General features: G+C 38.1%; 1 protein-coding gene across 38 annotated transcripts in view; it reads left to right on the top strand.

Moving 5' to 3' along the window:
- Positions 1–20655, top strand: part of ABI3BP (ABI family member 3 binding protein) — a 436219-nt gene extending 415564 nt beyond the window's left edge. For all 38 annotated transcript variants that reach the window (XM_073664653.1, XM_073664641.1, XM_073664649.1 and 35 more), the window contains 3 exons: positions 5288–5449; positions 9263–9385; positions 19668–20655. In XM_073664653.1, the coding sequence (XP_073520754.1) occupies positions 5288–5449; positions 9263–9385; positions 19668–19783 (401 nt within the window). In that variant the 3' untranslated portion in view covers positions 19784–20655. The remainder of the gene's footprint in view (positions 1–5287; positions 5450–9262; positions 9386–19667) is intronic.
- The last annotated feature ends 605 nt before the right edge of the window (positions 20656–21260 follow it).

Here is a 21260-nt window from a genome sequence, read left to right as displayed (position 1 = left end):
ACACTATGGAATATTTTGATATGTAATATAAATAACATACAAATGTAATATAAACATTTTACAAGAAAAAAATAAGGGAATAACCTATATTTCTGCATTGATTCCTAATAAAATCCAAATTGATTGTTATCTAATTTACAATTAAAGACAAATACAATCTAACTACATTAACAACACACAAGCAGTTGTACAGTTTATGTTTTTAATAGTTATTAAGAAAGAAAGATGACATACTCGTAAGTCTACAAGTTCAACCTGGAATCCTAACATGTTGATTCAAAGAAAGGCAAAACTTCCATGAGGCAGATGCTAAACACCCCATATTAAGGAGAAAATATGGAAATCAGGATCAACATCCCATCATAGAATTGAATATCCATAGTCTGTAATTTTATATTTTTCATGAAAGGCATCCAGACCTTCCTTGAACTTGTTCAATGAACCAACCTTCACAAAATCATTTAGAAATTTTTTTCCTCTCTTACAAGAAAGAATTTCTATCTGTGATGATGGATAAAACCTTCTTTTTTCTAGATGTAGAGAATGCCCCCGTTTCATCTTTGCTGCAGGCCTGGGTGTAAAAAAGTTTATTAGAAAGATATCTATAATCTCCATTTACATGTTTGAAAATTGTAATGATATCACCCCTTAGCCATCTTTTTTCCAGGCAGAATAATTACAAGTTTGATAACCTGTGTTAGCAGTGCAGTTCCCTTAATAACGTTGGTCGCTCTTCTCTGCACCCGCTCTAGTTCAGTTGTGTCCTTCATATACACTGGAGACCAAAACTGTACACAGTATTCTAAGTGTGGCCAAACTAGTGACTTGTATAGAGGTAAAACTATGTTCTCGTCATTAGCATCTATGCCTCTTTTAATGCATCCCATTATTGTATTTGCCTTGGGCGCAGCTGCCTGACACTGGTCACTAACGTCAAGTTCACTGACCACCAATACCCCTAAGTGCATGACCTTACCCTTATTTACAGTATACTTTTTTTAGCACATTAACATCTAGAGTGCAGGGGGATAAAATAAAATAACCATTTCTGAAGAATGTTAATGACAAAATGTGTTTCAATAGTAGACATGAAATTGGAAATGTGGGTTTCTAAGGTACTTTGCCCAATCAAAAAAGGCATTCAAAGCTTGGTTACTGGCAATTCTGTTTATCTCAAGAAAGATTAGTTGATGGAAACAAGGCATCCAGGAAATATTGATTAACTGAAACACATTTGCAGGGAAGATGGTAAATAATTCCTACTCCTCTTTGAAAATCTTTTCAGCAACAGGAAACCTTTGACGAAGGTTATTGCTGCTAAAGGTGGCTCTAAATTTAAGGATTCACTTAATTTTTCTCATCTATGAAATTTTACTCAATATGCTCAGTAAAAGGTATGAACATAACAACTGTTTGTGTGTTATCAGTTTAGTTAGATTGTGTTTGTTTAAGTGTGACTTAGATTAAAGATTCGAAAACATGTTTTATTAACAATCAATACAGAAATATACAAAATTCCAAATGGTTCACTTATTTTTTTAGGAAACTGCTAATAGCAACACTTTCAGTTATAAGAGTATAATTCTTGGACTTCCTTTCACTTTTTTCACAGAATAACATATGAGGCATGGTGACTTTTCCTGTCATATAATATAAGCGATTTTACAACTGTACAACTTTACAATTACACCATGCAGGAGTAAACATGCCATTGTGTACACAGGAAGTTTAGTTTGTGCATAATGATAACTTTGATATTTGATCTGGCCTATACACACATATCACTAATGTAAGGAAGTAATAGGAGCGATTGATCAAACTTTTGAATGTTAGTGTTATACTTCCCTTTTTGTATATTAGCCTTCTCTAAAGTAAACACATCTTAATTAAAGGGATTTGTGTGTATGCCTTATGTGCAAACAAGCATTATTTAAAACGAACCAGTCAACTTTCCTTACCTTCCTGGTAATCCTCCTAGAAATTTAAGAATAAATTGTGACAGTTTCACATTACTATTCTGACATTGTCCAATTAGTGCCAATAGTGCCAGAATCCATATGGACATACTGCTTTGAAAAGTGAGAATGGTAACATCCAGTAGTCGATTTATATTCATTGGAGGCATAAAAGAGCAACAGCACTATACAGCGATGTGGGAAACGTTTATACAGAACTATTATTTAATTGGAAATTCAAATATTTAGTTCAGGAGAGAGGATGAGTCCTTTTTACAAGCGTGGATAAAAAGAAAGGTAGCTTACAGTATCCCTATATAGGATCGTACTCCGTGACACAGTAGGAGCAACAGAAGAGGTCACTAATCTACCTCATTGATTGCCAACTCTAACATATCTATTGAGTTTATGGATTTTACATGTGATGGTGTGTATGACACTTTTGACAGCTGCTATCATAAATGCTGTACACAGAATGCAATGCTTGTATACTTGAATTTAAAGGGAATCTGACAGTACCAGAAACTATATCTACTTGCAAGTAAAGGCACCGATTCATCAAACTATTTACGCCAAAAAGTGGCGTAAAAGCTATGAAAAGTAGCAAAATTGTGGTGCAACATGGAGTTGCACCAAAATTTTGTTTGATTTGGCTATTCCATAGAAGTTTTATTTTTTTCTTTTAATGATCTTTACTATGACTTGAATGACAAATAAACAATGACTAGTAAAAAAAGGAAAAAATCAACCTTCCTATAACACGGATACACAAGATACAGAACAGGCATTTCTAATTGCTGATATCCACAAGTTATGGAGAATTTGTTTTTAACCAATTACTTAATTATTTTTGCATATTAAACCAGATCTTCATTTTGTCCCCTTGCTCCCTATATACATTGAAGTGAACCTGTCAACTACAGAAACTCTATTACCTTCATATATAGTAGTAGTTTGCAGGTAATTAGCATTTAAATCATTCTGCCACGCTTCCTAGAGTAGTGGCTACAGGGAGAAAAAGATGTTTTATTTTGCTTGCAGCCACTCGCTTCCAGTTTGGGGAGTACAGGTGTCACGATGTTGTTGTCTGACAAGTCAGGACCAGGGTCTCCTACCCTGTCCCTAAAGCTAGAGGAGCCCTTGCTATCCCTGCTCTCCAGGTTACTTCTGATGGTGAAGATACTGTGGCCACGTACCTTGTTGTATTCCTGAAAGAGCTCTTATCTGTCCCCTCCCCCATCCAGGGAAGTGGGGAGGAATAGTGTATGTAAATATACAAACCAAACAAAAAAGGAAGGACATACAAATGAAAATACCAAACACACAAAATATGCACTCTCTGACGACAGAGAGAATACCGCAGGAATTAGGAAGGTAAGCAAAAATAGAAGAGGAAGGGACTATGCACACAGCCAAAAACACCAAGCAACAGTCACACCGAATCCTCCACTCCTCACCGGGAAGTACAAGACTTAACACTGGCAATCCAGATTGCCAGAGCAGAGACTATATAGGAGAGAGGAGGGGATGATTCTGCACAGCTGAGAACTTCCCAAAGGAAGCTACAGAGAATCAAAGCTGAGCAGATTAATTTCTGCACTGCAGAAAGAAACTAGCACCATTTAATACGAGGGAGAAGTGCTTCTACTCAATGCAGGAGTACATGAACTCAGATGCTGTGGTCTTCTAGCTCCTCTCTGTCGCGTTAAACATATGACAGCAGGGATTGGTTACCATCACCACTCAGTCCTTGACACATCGATCAACAGCCTGCTAGACACAGATATGCTGCACAAATACACTGCAGAGTGGGCTGTCAATGTGCCAAGGAGTAGCAACTTCCTTGCACTACCCTGATGATTCTAAGCAAGCGGCTGCAGGGAGAATGTAATTTCATTTTCTGCCTATAGCTGCTCCAGCAAGCTTGTCAGACATGATTTAAAGACTATTTACCTGCAGATTCCCACTGTATCTGCAGTTAGATAGCATTTCTGAAGGTGACAGGTTTCCTTTAATACAAGAATTCTACAGCAACGCCTAGTGTCATCAATGTATTATGCAAATACATGAAAAAGTACGAGTGCATTAAAATGTGGTATTCTGTCTATTCAGAAATCATATATCTAACTGTTCCCATGATATTTCAAAGGGCAGTGGGGAGGCTTAGAGAAAATAAATAAGATTTAAGGACATGACAGAACAAAGGGGGTGCATTCCAGAATGACATCAGTTTTATTAGTGAGATGTGATCTGTGAGATGAAATCCTGTAATGCATATGTGTGGAAAAGAGTGATTTTAATAGTCCGTGCGTGTGTCTATATATTCTGGCTTTGCCTCCTGTAGACTCTATTTCATGCCAAATATACAGCATATTAATCGTGTACAGTTCACTACGTCAAGTTAGTTATTATGTGAAAATAATACAATTGATCAGTAAATGTGCTGAGGTATAGATGGGGCAGGGGGCACCTTTTCTCAAAGGAATATTTAACGTCAATGTTTTAAGGGGGGTACATTCGGTCTACCAATGATTGATATGAAACTCTCTAATCCTTTTCAGTAAATGTATTCAGCATCTGAGGTGTGTATAGTGATGGACTGCAGAAGCTGGGACAAAGTAGAGTGTAAGGCTATGTTCCCACCATGACCGTTTAGTGCATTTTTTATCTTGTAGATGTTCTGCAGCATTTCTGCACCAACTAGTTTTTTCACTGCGTTTTTGAGTGCATTTTTTTTACATCGCATTTTTTCAGCAGCAGTTTTGTCTCTTTGATATGTTATGTTTTACATAAAGCTGCTTTGTTTTCAATGTTACTTAGCTTTGATAAAACGTTTTTGTGCAGATTAAATTTTTTTACCTGTGGATTTTCCTCATCTCATTATAGTCCATGAGGAAAATCCGCAAATAAAATACACATTAACCACAAGAGAAACTGTCATGTTGCGGATTTCAAAAACATTGCAAGTCAGTTTACACTGCATAAAAAAAATAGCACAGTGGGCATGAGATTTCGATAAATCCCATTGACTTTGCTGGAACTGTAATACACTGCATTTCTTGTGCAGCGAAAATACATAAAAATGCACCAAAAACTCATTGTGAGAAGTTAGCCTAATGCACACACTGATGCAGAATAACCATTTTTAAGAGACAAAGAGAGCTGTCTCTTAAAAGATGCTGTCAGGCATGAGGCGGTCTACCGGGCTCCCAACCAGTAGCCACAGAATACTGACCTGGCTGCTGGACCACGGTTGTGATAGTGATAGATGATACTTATTGCCATACTTTCCAGTGAATCCCATGCTGTGTTGTTTCTGTATTTTTATACAGGAGGAAAGGATGCTATATGGACAGAAATTAAATTTAAAGCAGATTATTACTCAGATTGCAAAGGAAAACAATATGTCAAGAGAACCTGGTATAAGAAGTTTGTTGGCATTCAGCTCTGTAACTCTCTCAGATATAAGATTTACCTCAGCGACACCCTCTCAGGTAATCTAGTATATATAATATTCTCTATATTCTCTCTTAGAGGAAGGTCACTGTTGTCTTTTGGTAGAGTTTCATCTTGTCAGTCGGTAATATTATTTTTTGCGAGCCCTCAACACTAAATGCCCATGTTAGCGATGTCTGATATGTTCACAATAAGGCCGGAGACACATTAGCGAATCATGTAGAAAAAATATTTCAGCTCACCTGGGTCAGTCTGCTCGGTCCACTTTCTCATGAGGCACGGTGCTCGGATTGTAAAGATCCCCGTCTGGGAGACATTAGGCAGTGATGAAAGTGTAGTTATCCGGCAACTCGTGAAATTGACTTAAAAAATAGCCTTAATTTTGAAAAAATTAAAAACATGAGACATAGTGCAAATAAAAGCGTACAGAGGCTTACGCATTTCGGATACGTAGATCCTTACTCATAGCATAATACAATGTTGAAATGGAAAAACTTTTAAGGCATATGGAGAAAGTAGCCGCCAACTGGCATCACCTGTTCAGAAGCTCAATTACACATGAGTCCAGAATCTCAGAAAACTTAGTTTTAACCCTAAATGAATTGACTGTTTCTATTTAAAAAAAAAAAAATGGAAGGTTGACAAAATAATTACAAACTTCCTAAATATAGCTTGTTAAATATAAGTCACATAATATCAACCTAGAAACAGACAATTATAATGAATATAGTTGATATTGGTTAATATTATGTGACTTATATTTAGCGAGCTATATTTAGGAAGTTTGTAATTATAATAAATTCAAAATAAAGGCTATTTTTTAAGTCAATTTGACGATTTGCCAGATAACTACCCTTTCATCACATTAGCATGTCTGATATCGGAGTGCAGTGTGATGTTTCACATGCACCCATAGGTTTATATGGGTGCGTGCAATCCAAATTTCACATGCAATCGCTGCATGCTTCGTTTTTTTTTCAGTCCAATCTCTATCCGATCGGAGCTGAAAAACAAAAACGCATATGACCACACCAACAAAGATTAGCATTGGACCGAATGCAATCCAATTTTTTATCTGATTGCATTCGTCCGATTTAAGCACAAATGGGAGGGAGCCATAAGTTACCTAATAGTGAATACATGCATGAATTTTCAATAGCTTAAAAATTTTCTAAATTCAGCATTTGGTAACCTATCTGTCACGTTGACTATCGAGCGGCCACTTCATGTTTACATATTACAATATGATACAGTTATATGAAAAAGTTTGGGCACCCCTATTAATCTTAAGCTTAATGTTTTATAAAAATTGGTGTTTTTGCAACAGCTATTTCAGTTTGATATATGTAATAACTGTTGGACACAGTAATGTTTCTGCCTTGAAATGAGGTTTATTGTACTAATAGAAAATGTGCAATCTGCATTCAAACAAAATTTGACAGGTGCATAAGTATGGGCACCTCACCAGAAAAGTGACATTAATATTTAGTAGATCCTCCTTTTGCAAAAATAACAGCCTCTAGTCGCTTCCTGTAGCTTTTAATGATTTCCTGGATGAAGGTATTTTTGACCATTCCTCTTTACAAAACAATTTCAGTTCAGTTAAGTTTGATGGTCGCTGAGCATGGACAGCCCTCTTCAAATGATCCCACAGATGTTCAATGATATTCAGGTCTGGGGACTGGGATGGCCATTCCAGAACATTGTAATTGTTCCTCTGCATGAATGCCTGAGTAGATTTGGAGCAGTGTTTTGGATTATTGTCTTGCTGAAAGATCCATCCCCTGCGTAACTTCAACTTTGTCACTGATTCTTGAACATTATTGTCAAGAATCTGCTGATACTGAGTGGAATCCATGCGTCCCTCAACTTTAACAAGATTCTCAGTGCCGGCATTGGCCACACAGCCCCAAAGCATGATGGAACCTCCACCAAATTTTACTGTGGGTAGCAAGTGTTTTTCTTGGAATGCTGTGTTTTTTTGCCGCCATGCATAAGACCTTTTTGTATGATCAAACAACTCAATCTTGGTTTCATCAGTCCACAGGACCTTCTTCCAAAAATAAATTGGCTTCTCCAAATGTGCTTTTGCATACCTCAGCCGACTCTGTTTGTGGCGTGCTTGCAGAAACGGCTTCTTTCGCATCACTCTCCCATACAGCTTGTCCTTGTGCAAAGTGCGTTGTATAGTGACACCATCTGCAGCAAGTTGATGCTGCAGCTCTCTGGAGGTGGTCTGAGGATTGTCCTTGACTGATCTCACTATTCTTCTTCTCTGCCTTTCTGATGTTTTTCTTGGCCTGCCACTTCTGGCCTTAACAAGAACTGTCCCTGTGTTCTTCCATTTCCTTACTATGTTCCTCACAGTGGAAACTGACAGGTTAAATCTCTGAGACAGCTTTTTGTATCCTTCCCCTGAACAACTATGTTGAATAATCTTTGTTTTCAGATCATTTGACAGTTGTTTTGAGGAGCCCATGATGCCACTCTTCAGAGGAGATTCAAACAGGAGAACAACTTGCAAGTGGCCACTTTAAGTAGCTTTTCTCTTGATTGCATACACCTGGCTATGAAGTTCAAAGCTCAATGAGGTTACAAAACCAAAAAAAGTGCTTTAGTAAGTCAGTAAAAAGTAGGTAGGAGTATTTAAAACAAGAAAATGATAAGGGTGCCCATACTTATGCACCTGTCAAATTTTGTTTGAATGCAGATTGCACATTTTCTGTAAACAATAAACCTCATTTCAAGGCAGAAACATTACTGTGTCCAACAGTTATTACATAGATCAAACTGAAATAGCTGTTGCAAAAACACAAATTTTTATAAAACATTAAGCTTAAGATTAATAGGGGTGCCCAAACTTTTTCATATAACTGTATTAATCAATCATTATTTTGATGTTCACATAAAAGATTACTTACTTCAGCTGTACCCCTAATTGCTCATTCGTCTCAGCTATTAGCATTAGGGAGGTTTTCCACTTTATCTTTTTAACAAATGTGTTGTAGGCAAGATTTTGTGGCACTTACAAATATTTAAGTATACAGGTTCTCCTCCTGCTCGATAGTACAATCTTCCTCACAGACTGCAAAGAGCCGAGGCATCCATGCACACAGGGACCCATTACACTGCATGCTGTACGTTTCTTGCAGTGGTCCTCTTTATAGGAAAGCACAGTCTGCTGCACTTTTCTATACAGTTAAATAAACAGTGTACATGCGCAAACCTGCCACATGGAAGCCAAAATGTTATCCTTTTGGCCTCCGTCTGGGAAATGGGGGCCTAGAGTAACATTACAGTATACACCGGGTAAACCTTCAGACGTATAGTGTAGGCTAGGAACAACAGATCATCACGTCTATCATGTCCCTAATATGTTAAAATAAATATATGGTGGCCAACCTCTTTAAGATATATTATTGTGCTCAGTTGCTCATTAAAATAAGTCTTAAATCTGTAACATGCCTCACTACTTCCCATACAATTTTGTGTTACTGGCACCTTTTAAACACATTGATGTTGCTGTGCTAGCTCCAATTGTTGTTCCTAGAGGCAGGTGCTAACTGTATAAAACAGTCGGGACCTGGCCTGTGTATAGTGGGCTATCTCCATACACCCAAATCAGCTACAAAATAAAAAAAAAATATATATATATATATATATATATATATATGCTGTATATATATATATATATATATATATATATATATATATATATATATATAGGGCAGGAAGGGGTAAATCACATTTAAGATTTTTTTTATTCAAACTGGACAACTCCTTTTAGCTCCAAATTGACAAAAAATAAAAGTAAATTATGTTTCAGCTTTGATATTTCATTTTTTTTGCAGGCACATTTTATAACGTAGGTGATCAGTCAGGATTTGGGGAAGATCACTGTCAGTTTGTGGATTCATTCCTTGAAGGGAGGACAGGAGAGCAGCTGCAGTCTTATCAGTTGGCAGCCAAAAAAGGTAAAGTATAGTCTTCTATAACTTTATGGATACTCATTTTAATCCTATATACATAAAAATACACCATATGGACCACAGTATTGGGACACCTAGCCGTTACTGCTAAAGGAGCTTTTGTGACTTCCAGTTGTAAATACAAACCGATCCACTCTTCAGGGTAGGCTTTCTATAAGACTTTGGACTGTTTCTCTGGGAATTTGTGCAAATTCATCAAGTGCAATTGTGAGGTCAGACATTGATGTTGGATGAGAGGACCTGGCTCATAATTTCTGTTCTAATCTACTCCAAAGACGTTCTATGGGGTAGAGGTAAGGGGACTGTGTGGGCCAGTCAAGTTCTTCCACCCAAAAACACCCAACCATGCCTTTATGGACCAAGGTTTGTATACTGGGACGCAATCATAATAGGACCAAACTATTCACACAAAGTTGGAAGCATACAATTGTACAAAATGTATTGTTATTCTGAAACATAAGCCTGAAAAACAATCCCGTAGCATTATCCCTCCTCCACCAAACTTTACGCGTGGCACAATGTGGTCAGGCAGGAAATGTTCTCCTGACATTCACCAAATCCAGACTCATTTAGGTAGAGAAGTGTGATTTGTCACTCCATAGAACATGTTTCCACAGCTCCAGACTCCAGTGATGGCGGGCTTTACGCCACTCCATGCAATGGTTAGCATTGTGATAGGTGATGTAATGCTTGCATGCAGTTACTCGGCTATGGAGCTCCCTGCACGTGATTTTCGTGCTGATATTAAGGCCAGAGGAGGCTTGGACTCTGAAGTCACTTAGTCAGCAGAGTGCTCCTCAGTACTTGGCAACCCCACTGTGTAACTTTACATCTGCCACTTTGTGGCTTTATTGTTGTGGTTCCTTGACTTTTCAATGAAACCACTCACAGCTGATGCTGGAACACTTAGGAGGGAAGAATTTTCATAAACTCACTTGATACAATGTTAACGTCCTATTAATGTATCACTCTCAAATTCAGTGATCTCTTTAGAAATACCCATTCTTTCACAAGCATTAGTAAAGACAGACTGCATGGCTAGGGACTGGATTTTACACACCTATCACAATGGCACTGATTGAAGAACCTCAATTCAATGATTAAAAAGGTATGTCCCTATACATTTGTCCATATAGTGTATATTTTTATCCTTTTTTATATTAGAACTAAACCCCATGCACACCATATTCTCTAGATCCGCTGTCCCGTGTATCGTTTTTCATCTCTGATATGATAACAAATTTTCCTGTCTCTCTTATACTAAAAAGACAGGTAAACTGCAGAAAAAATGTAAAGTATGTACATAGATTAATATGACATATTGTTGCGACCAGCAAGCCTTTTACTTGTTGCACAGGATATCACTGTTTGTGTATGTTCACACATACAGCACACAATGCTATTGCAGCCGAAAACAGCATGGCTTGTATTTTCTGAACAAATATTGTAGATCATGAAATATACAAAAGAATTCATATTTACATCCTATTTTACATAAATTTGTCACCTCTTTGTTCAACACAATTGTACTTAAAAACAAAACTAAATTAGTTGTACACTGAAAAATATATTATTCCTCACATTGTACCATAAACAGTAATATAAAAATGATAATAATAATGTAAGCTCTACTTAAAATAGGATGTTATTTTAATTAAACAGCAATATAATGAAAGATCCATGTATTAAAATGCATTTATGTATTAAAGTAGCAGATAGATCCATGTATTAAAATAGTTCAGCTGGAGGGCATGCTGTTTTCAGTTCCAGGAAAAAATGTCATGTAACAATTACATTAATTAGAAGCATACTACTTAGACCCATAGGAATATCAGATTAGTCAAACATGTAAGTTATTGTTAGTTTTCAAGGCATTTAAAACATGTAAGGCTACGTTCTCAAAATGAGCTTTTGCCGTGTTTTTGATGTTGCAGAATTTCTGCACCTATTATTTAAATGAAGTTACTTGCGGTTTTTCACTGTATTTTTCTGTGCGTGTTTTTATTGTGTTTTTGACGCTGCATTGTTTTGTCTCTTTTTGTTGTGTCAAGCTTTAAATAAAGCTGCTTACTTTTTGATGCGTCCTGTTTTTTTGCTTTGACAAAACTTTATTGATATACTTTGTTGTGGATTACATATGTTTTTCATGTGCATGTGCGTTTTTTACCTGCGGATTTTACGCATCTAATGCAAGTCTATGGAGAAAATCCGCACAGAAAACTCAGTGTACCTGCAAGAGGAATTCCCATGTTGCAGACAGGTCAATTCTTCATCACTGCTTTCAGACACATGGACATTCACTCATATGATTTTGGCCATGAAATATGATATTATTATAAAGTAAGAGCTAAGACTGAATCTTTGCACTTTGTGAAGAAAAGCTTATTCCTCTGCTTATACTGAATTTCTCAGTTTATTAAACTTGATCCTAGTTTTGAGAAAAATAAATAAAAATGTATTTTTTTTATTTTACTCACTTACTGTATATAAAAATAATGTAAACTTATAAGTAATGAAAAGTATTAAGGTATTGTGATTTTTGCTAAGGTTAACCATATAGTGGTTTTGTAGAAATAATTAATTCTAATAAATTAGAAATGAATATCTGAAAATAAATATGAAACAGTGAGGAGAGGAGGATATCATCCGCAGGTACAGTACACTGTGAGAAACAGAGATGTCCAGGTACCTGTGATTGTAATAATGCTGCTGTGTTCAAGTGTAGAGATAGTTTCCATATTTTTACCACCACATTTATCTTGGAAGACATTTTAGTACTGGTTAGGTCTCATTCACACGTCAGTATTTTTGCATCAATATTTCACCAGTATTTATATGCCTAAACCTGGAGTGTCTGCAACACACAGAACAGGTGGCAATCTTTCACACCTAGCTTTGGCATACATACACCGGTGCAAAAATGCTGACATGTGAATGAGGCTTTAGGACTTTGCTTTCCCCTAATAAGATCCTCCTCCTAAATTCTGCCGAATTCCACTAATGTATGTGGTATAGCTTTTAGTATCCATCACCTCTCCCCATATCTCTCCTTCGCTATCTTTTCATGAAGCCAAGATGACCTCTTCCACCTTTATATCTATACCATTCTCAGCTTACAAAGATCCACAAGTAGAATTTAGACCTGGGAACTGAACTCATTGACTCTTATTGGCAACATGCATGGGAAAATACCTATAAGATCTTGCACAATACACTCATGCATTAATTTGTGTATTTAACGTCTTTAACGTCACTTTCCTTTTTTCTCTTGTGCTGTTAATTGCCATTTATGGCATCAAAATGGCAAATGAGATTCATGTGGCATTAAGTATTGATGAGTGGAGAGACTCAATGACCGACAGCCTTCCCTCTAAGTACAGAGACAGAGACTTCCTCTCTGCTACAGAGACAATTGTCAATCATTTAGTAGGACTTTCACTGGACTCAGAAACCTCAGTGAGCAGGAATCTATATTGATAGAATGCAGAGTGGCCTTTAATTGTGGCTATCTTAAGGCACCCCTGTGTAATAATCATCCTGTCTAATCAGCATCTATATATGCCACACCTGTGAGGTGGATGGATTATCTCAGCAAAGGAGAAGTGCTCACTAAGGCTATGTGCCCACGATGCAGAAATGCTCCGGATTTTTCCTGAGCGTTTCTGCATCTCCCTGGCTGAAAAGAAGCATGCGGATTGTACATGCGGATTGTACATGCGGATTGTACATGCGGATTGTACATGCGTTTTTCCTGCCTGGGACGAGCGGAAGTGAAGCGTTCTTCACATGTATTTCCGCATGCGGGTTGTTAAGCGCTTTCCAAGCGATTTTAGCATCACTTGGAAAGTGCTTGACAACTTGGTCACACTATATAAATCCATGCAATCGGCATGGATTTTATATAGTGTGACCAAGTTAATTAAAAAAAGAATAAAAATGGTAAAAAAAAAAAAAAAAAAACATAAACTCACCTTCCGATGGCCCCCGGTCTCCTTATCCGATGCGTCCGGTCTCCCCGGTGTCTCGCGGTGGTGTAAAAGGACCTTCTATGACATCATTTAGTCATGTGACAGGTCACGCGACCTCCGAGGTCACTGGTCGCGTGACCCGTCAAATGACTAAATGACGTCATGGCAGGTCCTTTTAGACCATCGCGAGCTGACGGGAAGCCAGGACGCATCACTATGGAGACCGGGAGCCATCAGAAGGTAAGTATAATGTATATTTTTTATTTTAATTCTTTTTTAACTACAGGTACTATGGTACCCAGGTCCGGAGGAGAGTCTCCTCCTCTCCAGACCCGGGTACCATCTGCACATTGAATCGCTTAATATCCGCATGTGCACATGTAGTCATGCGGATATTAAGCGATTCAATGCAAGTCAATTGCGGTGAAAACGCCGCGCTTACGCAAAATAATTGGTAGTGCTGCGTATTTTTCCACAATGATAATCCGCAGCGAAAATTTCCGCAGCATGTGCACAGTACATGCAGATTATCATTGGGGAACATGGCAGACCTTCTACCAAGCATTTTAAAAGTGTTTCTGAGGCGGAATTGCCGCTGCGGAAACGCTTAAAAAATGCATAGTGGGCACACAGGCTAAGACAGATTTAGACAAATTTGTGAACAATATTTGAGAGAAAAAGGCCTTTTATGTACATAGAAAAAGTCTTAAATCTTTGAGATCAGCTCATGAAAAATGGGAGCAAAAACAGAGATGTGTTTATATTTTTTTCAGTGTAGATAGATATAGAATTTGAAAATATGCAAATTACACAGTAATTTATATGACACACCAAAATATTATACAATTTCTCTCACATCAATCACAATTAAAAAAAAAAGTTATGGTGTTGCCTGTCCCAGCGCCAGTCTTTGCTTTCTCCTTATGATGGACTACATCTGCGCTAGTCTGCGCCAAGTTACTATGGTAGTAAGGCACGCTGCTTCCATGTGCTTTCCAAAATTCTAGTCACAGTTCCCACTTGGCTCTTCTGCAGCCAGGTGCCTGATTATCTACTCAGTTGCTTCTTAGGCTATGTTCACACATTGCATTTTTTATTTTTTGCAGCAAAACCTGATCTCTTGCCAGGAAGGTTTGTTCAGGATTTTGCTTGTTTTTTTGCTTCTTTTTTTGCTGCGTTTTTTTCACTGTCCTTTTGTCTCTTTATGCATGTACATAAAGATCAGTGAAAAAAAAATCTCATTCTATTTCATCAGGTTTTGGCACAAAAAATGCTGAAAAAACTGACACCTGGGTTTTTGGTGCGTTTTTTCAGTGTTTTTTCACTGCTATGTGTGAACATAGCCTTAGTGTTTACTAGCAACTAAGCTCTGTTGTTCCTGGTGCTGCCTGCACCATCCATTCTGCTGCATCAAAATGACTGCTAGTCTACCTTCTCTGCTATTTGAAGGTGCTGTCCACACCCTCAGCTCTGCTTCATTAAAGCATCTGTCAGCCTATTTGAATCTGCTATTGTAAGGTGCTGTCCGTTCCTTCAACTCAGCATCAAGGTACCTGGCAGAATACTTATCTTTTGTAATCAGCACACTTTTCTCTGCTGATCAAGGTACATGCAGCACACTTGTCTCTGTTGTTTCAATATTCTGTCCACACATTCCACTTTGCTGCAATAAGGTACCTACCTACAAACTCGATTCTGCTTTTTCAAAGTGCTGACCACACACTGAACCCTGCTGCATCAAGGTAGCTGTCTGCACACTTATCTCTGCTGTATCAAGGTGCCATTCTGCACATTCAGCTTTACTAGCCCTAGTCATACAATGTGTTGCTTTGCTGGTCCAGTTCCATTTGCATCAATGACTCCACTCTTACCTAAAGCATACTCCAGATGTGGTCTCACTAGATCTCTATACAGTAGGATCAAAATCTTCCTCTTTCTACTAGTTATTCCTTTAGCTGTGCAGCCAAGTATCCTACTTGCTTTTCCTACTGCCTGTTTTTCCCCTAAATCCTTCTCTCTTAAAGTCTTGGCTAGCACAGAACTGCTAATACGAGGAGGAATCTTTCTTCTCCAGTGCAATATAATACATAATGACCATTTTTCCATTAAAGCTAAAATAATTTTCCATGTAACCCACAGTAATAGTGACCCTGTGACACAATTATCATGCCATTGGCAGATAGTGATACCTCACTGACCAAACCATCTGTTATGTCACTTACGGGCCTATTAAAAAGAACAGAACCGTGTGGTCCACTACTGGTAACCAGTCTCTCTTCAGACTGCACAATAATAGTTACACTCCCATATCTATCTTATTAGCCAACTACAAATCCACTGAACTATCAAAGGTTTGCGTCCAAGTAATAATATTGTATGTATGTTCCCTTTATGTGGAACTGCATCAAAGGTTTTCTGAAATCTAGACAGGCCATAGCCACAGCACCAACCTCATCCAACACTTTTGCAACATAGTCACAGAAATCAACTAAATTGTTTTAACATGATTTTCCCATGACATGTTATTTAACATCCAATAACTTGTTTTTTTAGGTGGTCAATTATCCTCTTCTTCAGGAAAATTTCTATTATTCTTACTCCAGATGTTACGCTAACATTATAATCTTTGAACCCTGTCTCAACCAGTTCTAAATGATCCCTAGTCGTGATAGCTATTAGATCGTAGAGCTTGTTGCCTAAAAAAATTAGTTCTGTTTTGTTTTATTCTGATATTAACTGCATTTACCAACAACCATGGGCCCGATTTATTATTTGCGTTTTTTATGTCACTTTTCTTTTTTGTGTTGTGATTTCCAATGCAGTTTTTTTAGACAAATTCTTCAAAATGGCACTTCATCACTTTTACACAAAAATAAAAAAATTATCTTTTTTTTTTCTTTCACCCATTTTGCCACTCTTTAGCCCAAAAAGTTACACATTTTGCAAAATGGTGCAAAAATTGAACAAAAATTACTCCCATACATAAAATTACTTCAGGTGGGGGCTGGATTACATTTGTGCCAAATTTTGTAACCTTTTAAAAAAGTCGCATTTCATGAGCTAAGGGTTTGCGCACTTGACTGTATTTTTGGTCCGAGTGAGATCCGACAAAACATTGGATCACACTTGGGCCAATGTTATTCTATGGTGCAGTGCACATATCCGATTTTTTCCTCAGACAAAATCTGTCCTAGGAAAAATCGCTGAATGACCGAGTTTGATCCGATTATCGAATTGTACTCGGCCATGCAAATCAATGAGTCTGTGGAAAACATCAGACTGCACCTGGATGACATCTGAGTGTAGTCCAATTTCCACAAACTGACAGAATGGAGAAGATGGAGACATTTTTTTTCATCTTCTCCTCACCCGAGAGGATCGGATCACACTGTGATCAAACTCAGATCACAGTGTGATTTAAATAATGGGTCCGATTCTCTCGGATCAGTGCCTATACGGTCGTCTGCACCTGCCCTAAAACATCTGCTAAAGGCAAAAGGCACATTGACTTAAAAACTAGAGAGAATCTAGAAGAGAATATTGGCGTCTGTTTTGTTCCAGCTTGCTTTCTAGTACAAGAAGAATGTGTGCACACGTTGCATTTTTGTCACATTTTTTTCTGCTCAGTCAAAAAATCTGAAGGGTTTCCTGATGCCAGCAAAGTGAATGAGAATCCAGAAGTGTCATGCACACGTTGCTTATTTTTGACTTGCAGATATAGGCTGTGTGCCCACTATGCATTTTTTAAGCGTTTCCGCAGCGGCAATTCTGCCGCAGAAACGCTTAAAAATCGCTTGGTAGAAGGTCTGCCATGTTCCCCAATGATAATCCGCATGTGCTGTGCACATGCTGCGGAAATTTCCGCTGCGGATTATCATTGCGGAAAAATACGCAGCACTACCAATTATTTTGCGTACTCGCGGCGTTTTCGTCGCCATTAACTTGCATTGAATCGCTTAATATCCACATGACTACATGTGTACATGCGGATATCATGCGGATATTAAGCAATTCAATGTGCGGATGGTACCCAGGTCTGGAGAAGAGGAGACTCTCCTCCAGACCCGGGTACCATAGTACCTGTAAAAAAAAAATGAATTAAAATAAAAAAATACATTATACTTACCTTCTGATGGCCCCCAGTCTCCATAGAAATGCGTCCTGGCTTGCCGGCAGCTCGCGATGGTCTAAAAGGACCTGCCATGACGTAATTTAGTCATGTAACGGGTCGCGCGACCGCTGACGTCGGTGGTCGCGTGACCTGTCACATGACTAAATGATGTCATGGCAGATCCTTTTACACCACCGCGAGACACCGGGGAGACCGGACGCATCAGAAGGTGAGTATAATGGTTTTTTTTATTTTTTACCATTTTTATTCTTTTTTTTTAACTAACTTGGTCACACTATATAAATCCATGCCAGTTGCATGGATTTATATAGTGTGACCAAGTTGTCAAGCACTTTCCAAGTGATGCTAAAATCACCTGGAAAGCGCTTGTCAACCCGCATGCGGAAATGCATGTGAAGAACGCTTCACTTCCGCTTGTCCCTGGCAGGAAAAACGCATGTACAATCCGCATGTACAATCCGCATGCGTTTTTTCTGCCAGGGAGATGCAGAAACGCTCAGGAAAAATCTGGAGCATTTCTGCATCGTGGGCACATAGCCTTAGAGTAGATTTAAATCTGCAGCATGTCAATTCTTTCAGCGTGTAAAAAATGCGGCATGAAATGCGTGTATTTACACTGTGTTTTTCCTGCCAAGAGATGTATAAATACTTAATGTGTGCACATACCCTAATCCTCAGAGATTTACAGTATGAAGTAGACTGTATGCAATGTGGGACGCAGTGTGGATCTCCGAAGCTGCTGAGCAAGCTATTGAGAAAAAGATATGCTTAAAGGGAGTCTGTCGTGAGATTCGTGATGCCTAAACCATGACCAGCATGAATTAGACACTGGCTGCATGCATGTTTTACTTGGAAACACTATGGGGTTTCAGAGAACACCTATCTAGAAAAGCCATCAATGGACTATGCCAGGGTTCCTCAACTCCAGTCCTCAAGGCCCACCAACAGGCCATGTTTTCAGGTTTCCATTAACATTGCACAAGTGATGGAATTATCACCTGAGCAATACTAAGGAAATCCTGAAAACATGGCCTGTTGGTGGGCCTTAAGGACTGGAGTTGGGGAACACTGGACTATGCGACCCTGGTGGCTTCTCCCTGCCCCAAGCCCTCTGACTGACAGATCTCTCCTTATGTGTGTGTATAGGGAGAGACCTATCAGTGTAGGAGAGCGGGGCAGGGAGAAGCCTGGGTCTAGTCTGCCTCGGTCTAGTCAAATGAGACACACACTCGCAAGGCGGCTTTTCAAAGTATGTTTTCTCTGAAACGGCGCAACGTTTCAGAGCAAAACATATGCAGCAGCAATAACATAGCCAGTATCTGGTTCATGCTGCCTGTAGTTCAAACAGCATCAATTTTGTGACAAATTCCCTCTAAGAGATATGAACCAGATAAATATGACTTTCATTATACAAGCACCTGTCAATGGGTGAAATACTGTATATTTAGCAGTGAGCGAACAATCAGTTTGTAAAGGATATGGACCTCTCTGGAGACATTTTTACTTACATAAATGCATGCATTTTTGGTTATGTTATTTTTTATTAAACCCTTTGGCTTCGGCAGCCTTTTTGCTTCACTGTACTTAGCAGACTGCTGAATGGGTTCACTGTGTACTTTCCAGTGAGCTCATGATGACAGTAGAGTTTATCCTGATTGACGCATATTAACAAAAAAAAAGAGAGAGACAAAATGAGTCATCTCCCAAAATAGTGAGCAGGTACAAATCTACTGTCACTTCAATGCAAAAGCAAACACCAGAGTGCAAGCAGGACTGTGCAAGAGCAAGATATTCCCAAACATTGTGTATATGGAATATTTTAGACTGAAAAACTATCATATTTACTACATCTATAAATGTGCCACGTTGATCACATTGTGTAAGCCAACCTGCTTCGATAAGGCAACTTCATACAGAGGGTCCCTACACTAAACAGATTTATCTCCAATTTTTACCCAAGAGAAAAATATGGTAATAGGATGTATTAAGAATTAGAGTTAAAACATGTATAGTCCATATTTATTCACAATGGCATTGTTTATTGATGGCACATTGATTTTAAGATGGCCCTCATGTATCAGTATATATCAGTAAATAAGCTTAAGAAAAGTAATTACATTTGCCTCTCTGTTAGTAATTCACATTGTGTTCTATGATATTTGCACAGGATTTTATCGATCTGTCCGCCAGCAGCCAGTGGAATTTGGAGAGATCGGTGGCCAGACACACATTAGCTATGTTCACTGGTATGAATGTGGAATATCAATACCTGGGAAGTGGTAAGAAGAATGGTAATAACAGAATGAAATCATGGACTCGCCTGCATCAACAACATCCATCCGTTCTATAGACAATGCGCTAGCTTCAATCTACTCTCATTACCTACTTGGTTCTACTAATGTAAGATATGTATTAAATAATTCTACATGTTACAGAGTTAACAGACTGCTTCCATATTTATCAGATCATACAAATAAGGATATTGTCTTCATAGGAGAAAAACTCGGGAAGCTGGCTCCCTGTTTCTGGTCTTTTGAGAAAAGCAGTGTCTATGTTATTTATCACAATGTTGTAAGAAATATTTTGAAGCAAATTTTTATCCAACCACATTCTTTAAAGAGAAAAGTTTTAATGTTTCGCTCCATGATAATCTTCATCTAGTGTCATCAACGCCAATGTTTTAATTTATTTCAACATATACAACCTTTTTATCACATATTGGTGAATATATTTCCTGCTTATCATAGGAACTGAGTAAATGTATCACATAAAACACACAGAAATCCCATCGAAGCACGATCTTCTAGAAAGGCCGTATCTCTTATTCTCGCCCAGTCTGTTAGGTCTGCTTGCGATTAGACATTTCCTCCCGGTTTCTGTCACAGCGTTGTGACATTAGATGGATAGATGGAAGATACAAACAAGGCAGGTACTTACATATGTTCAGTCTTTGGTGCAAGATTACATTTTACTTTCATGGCTGCAGATATTTTAAAATTAACATAAGCATGTGATTTATAAATAGATTTGTAATTAACTTTTTACAGAATGTACAGTATATACAATATAGCTTTATTTCCAAATGCAACCTGGTTTTGTAGCAGAAGAGAGCAATATATGAACTCTACAATAAAGATATTGATCTTTTTTTTAAACACTGTTCTTGTATTTTGTGTTACTCCCAAATAAGACATTGTGTGGTTCCTCAGATATGTATCAAAGGTTCCGACAAAACACAGATCAAAGCTTGTGTGAATATCATGAATGTGTCAGGACACCGATGCAAAATGATTTTCTGTTTTTGTGTTCATAAAGGCTTCACAGCAAAATGTGCAAATAAATTGTCACAATGTTCAAAGAAAATGTAAAAAAAATTATGTGGAGAAGGTAGCAAGTGAAGAAAACCTTCTGGTTTGGACTTGCATACAGCAGTTCCTTATTGACTTTATTCCTTTCTTGTATAAAGTGTTCGATCCACGTACAGTGACCCTAGGTTACAATATCTACTACCAACAATGACCTTTCCTGGGTCATCATAACTCAAAAACCACATACGAATTTCTGTGGCATAAGAAACTGGTTGAAAGATATCGTGTGTATTTTACTGATCAGTGGGTTTACTTTGGGGGCAAGTAGATTGATACAGCATAAGCTCTATTTCTGGAGAGCAGTCGCTGATTTGCTGTGTAGTCGCACATTTGACCTGCAATATACAGTAATTACCTGTAGTGTACTGCCATCTAGATGAGTTACATGTACA

The sequence above is a fragment of the Phyllobates terribilis genome, unplaced genomic scaffold (assembly GCF_046119375.1).
Source record: "Phyllobates terribilis strain yellow unplaced genomic scaffold, ASM4611937v1 Scaffold_2__4_contigs__length_985480577, whole genome shotgun sequence".
Taxonomy (NCBI): Eukaryota; Metazoa; Chordata; class Amphibia; order Anura; family Dendrobatidae; genus Phyllobates; species Phyllobates terribilis.
The sequence above is the reverse complement of the archived record's forward strand: the minus strand, read 5'-3'. Positions and strand labels throughout refer to the sequence as shown.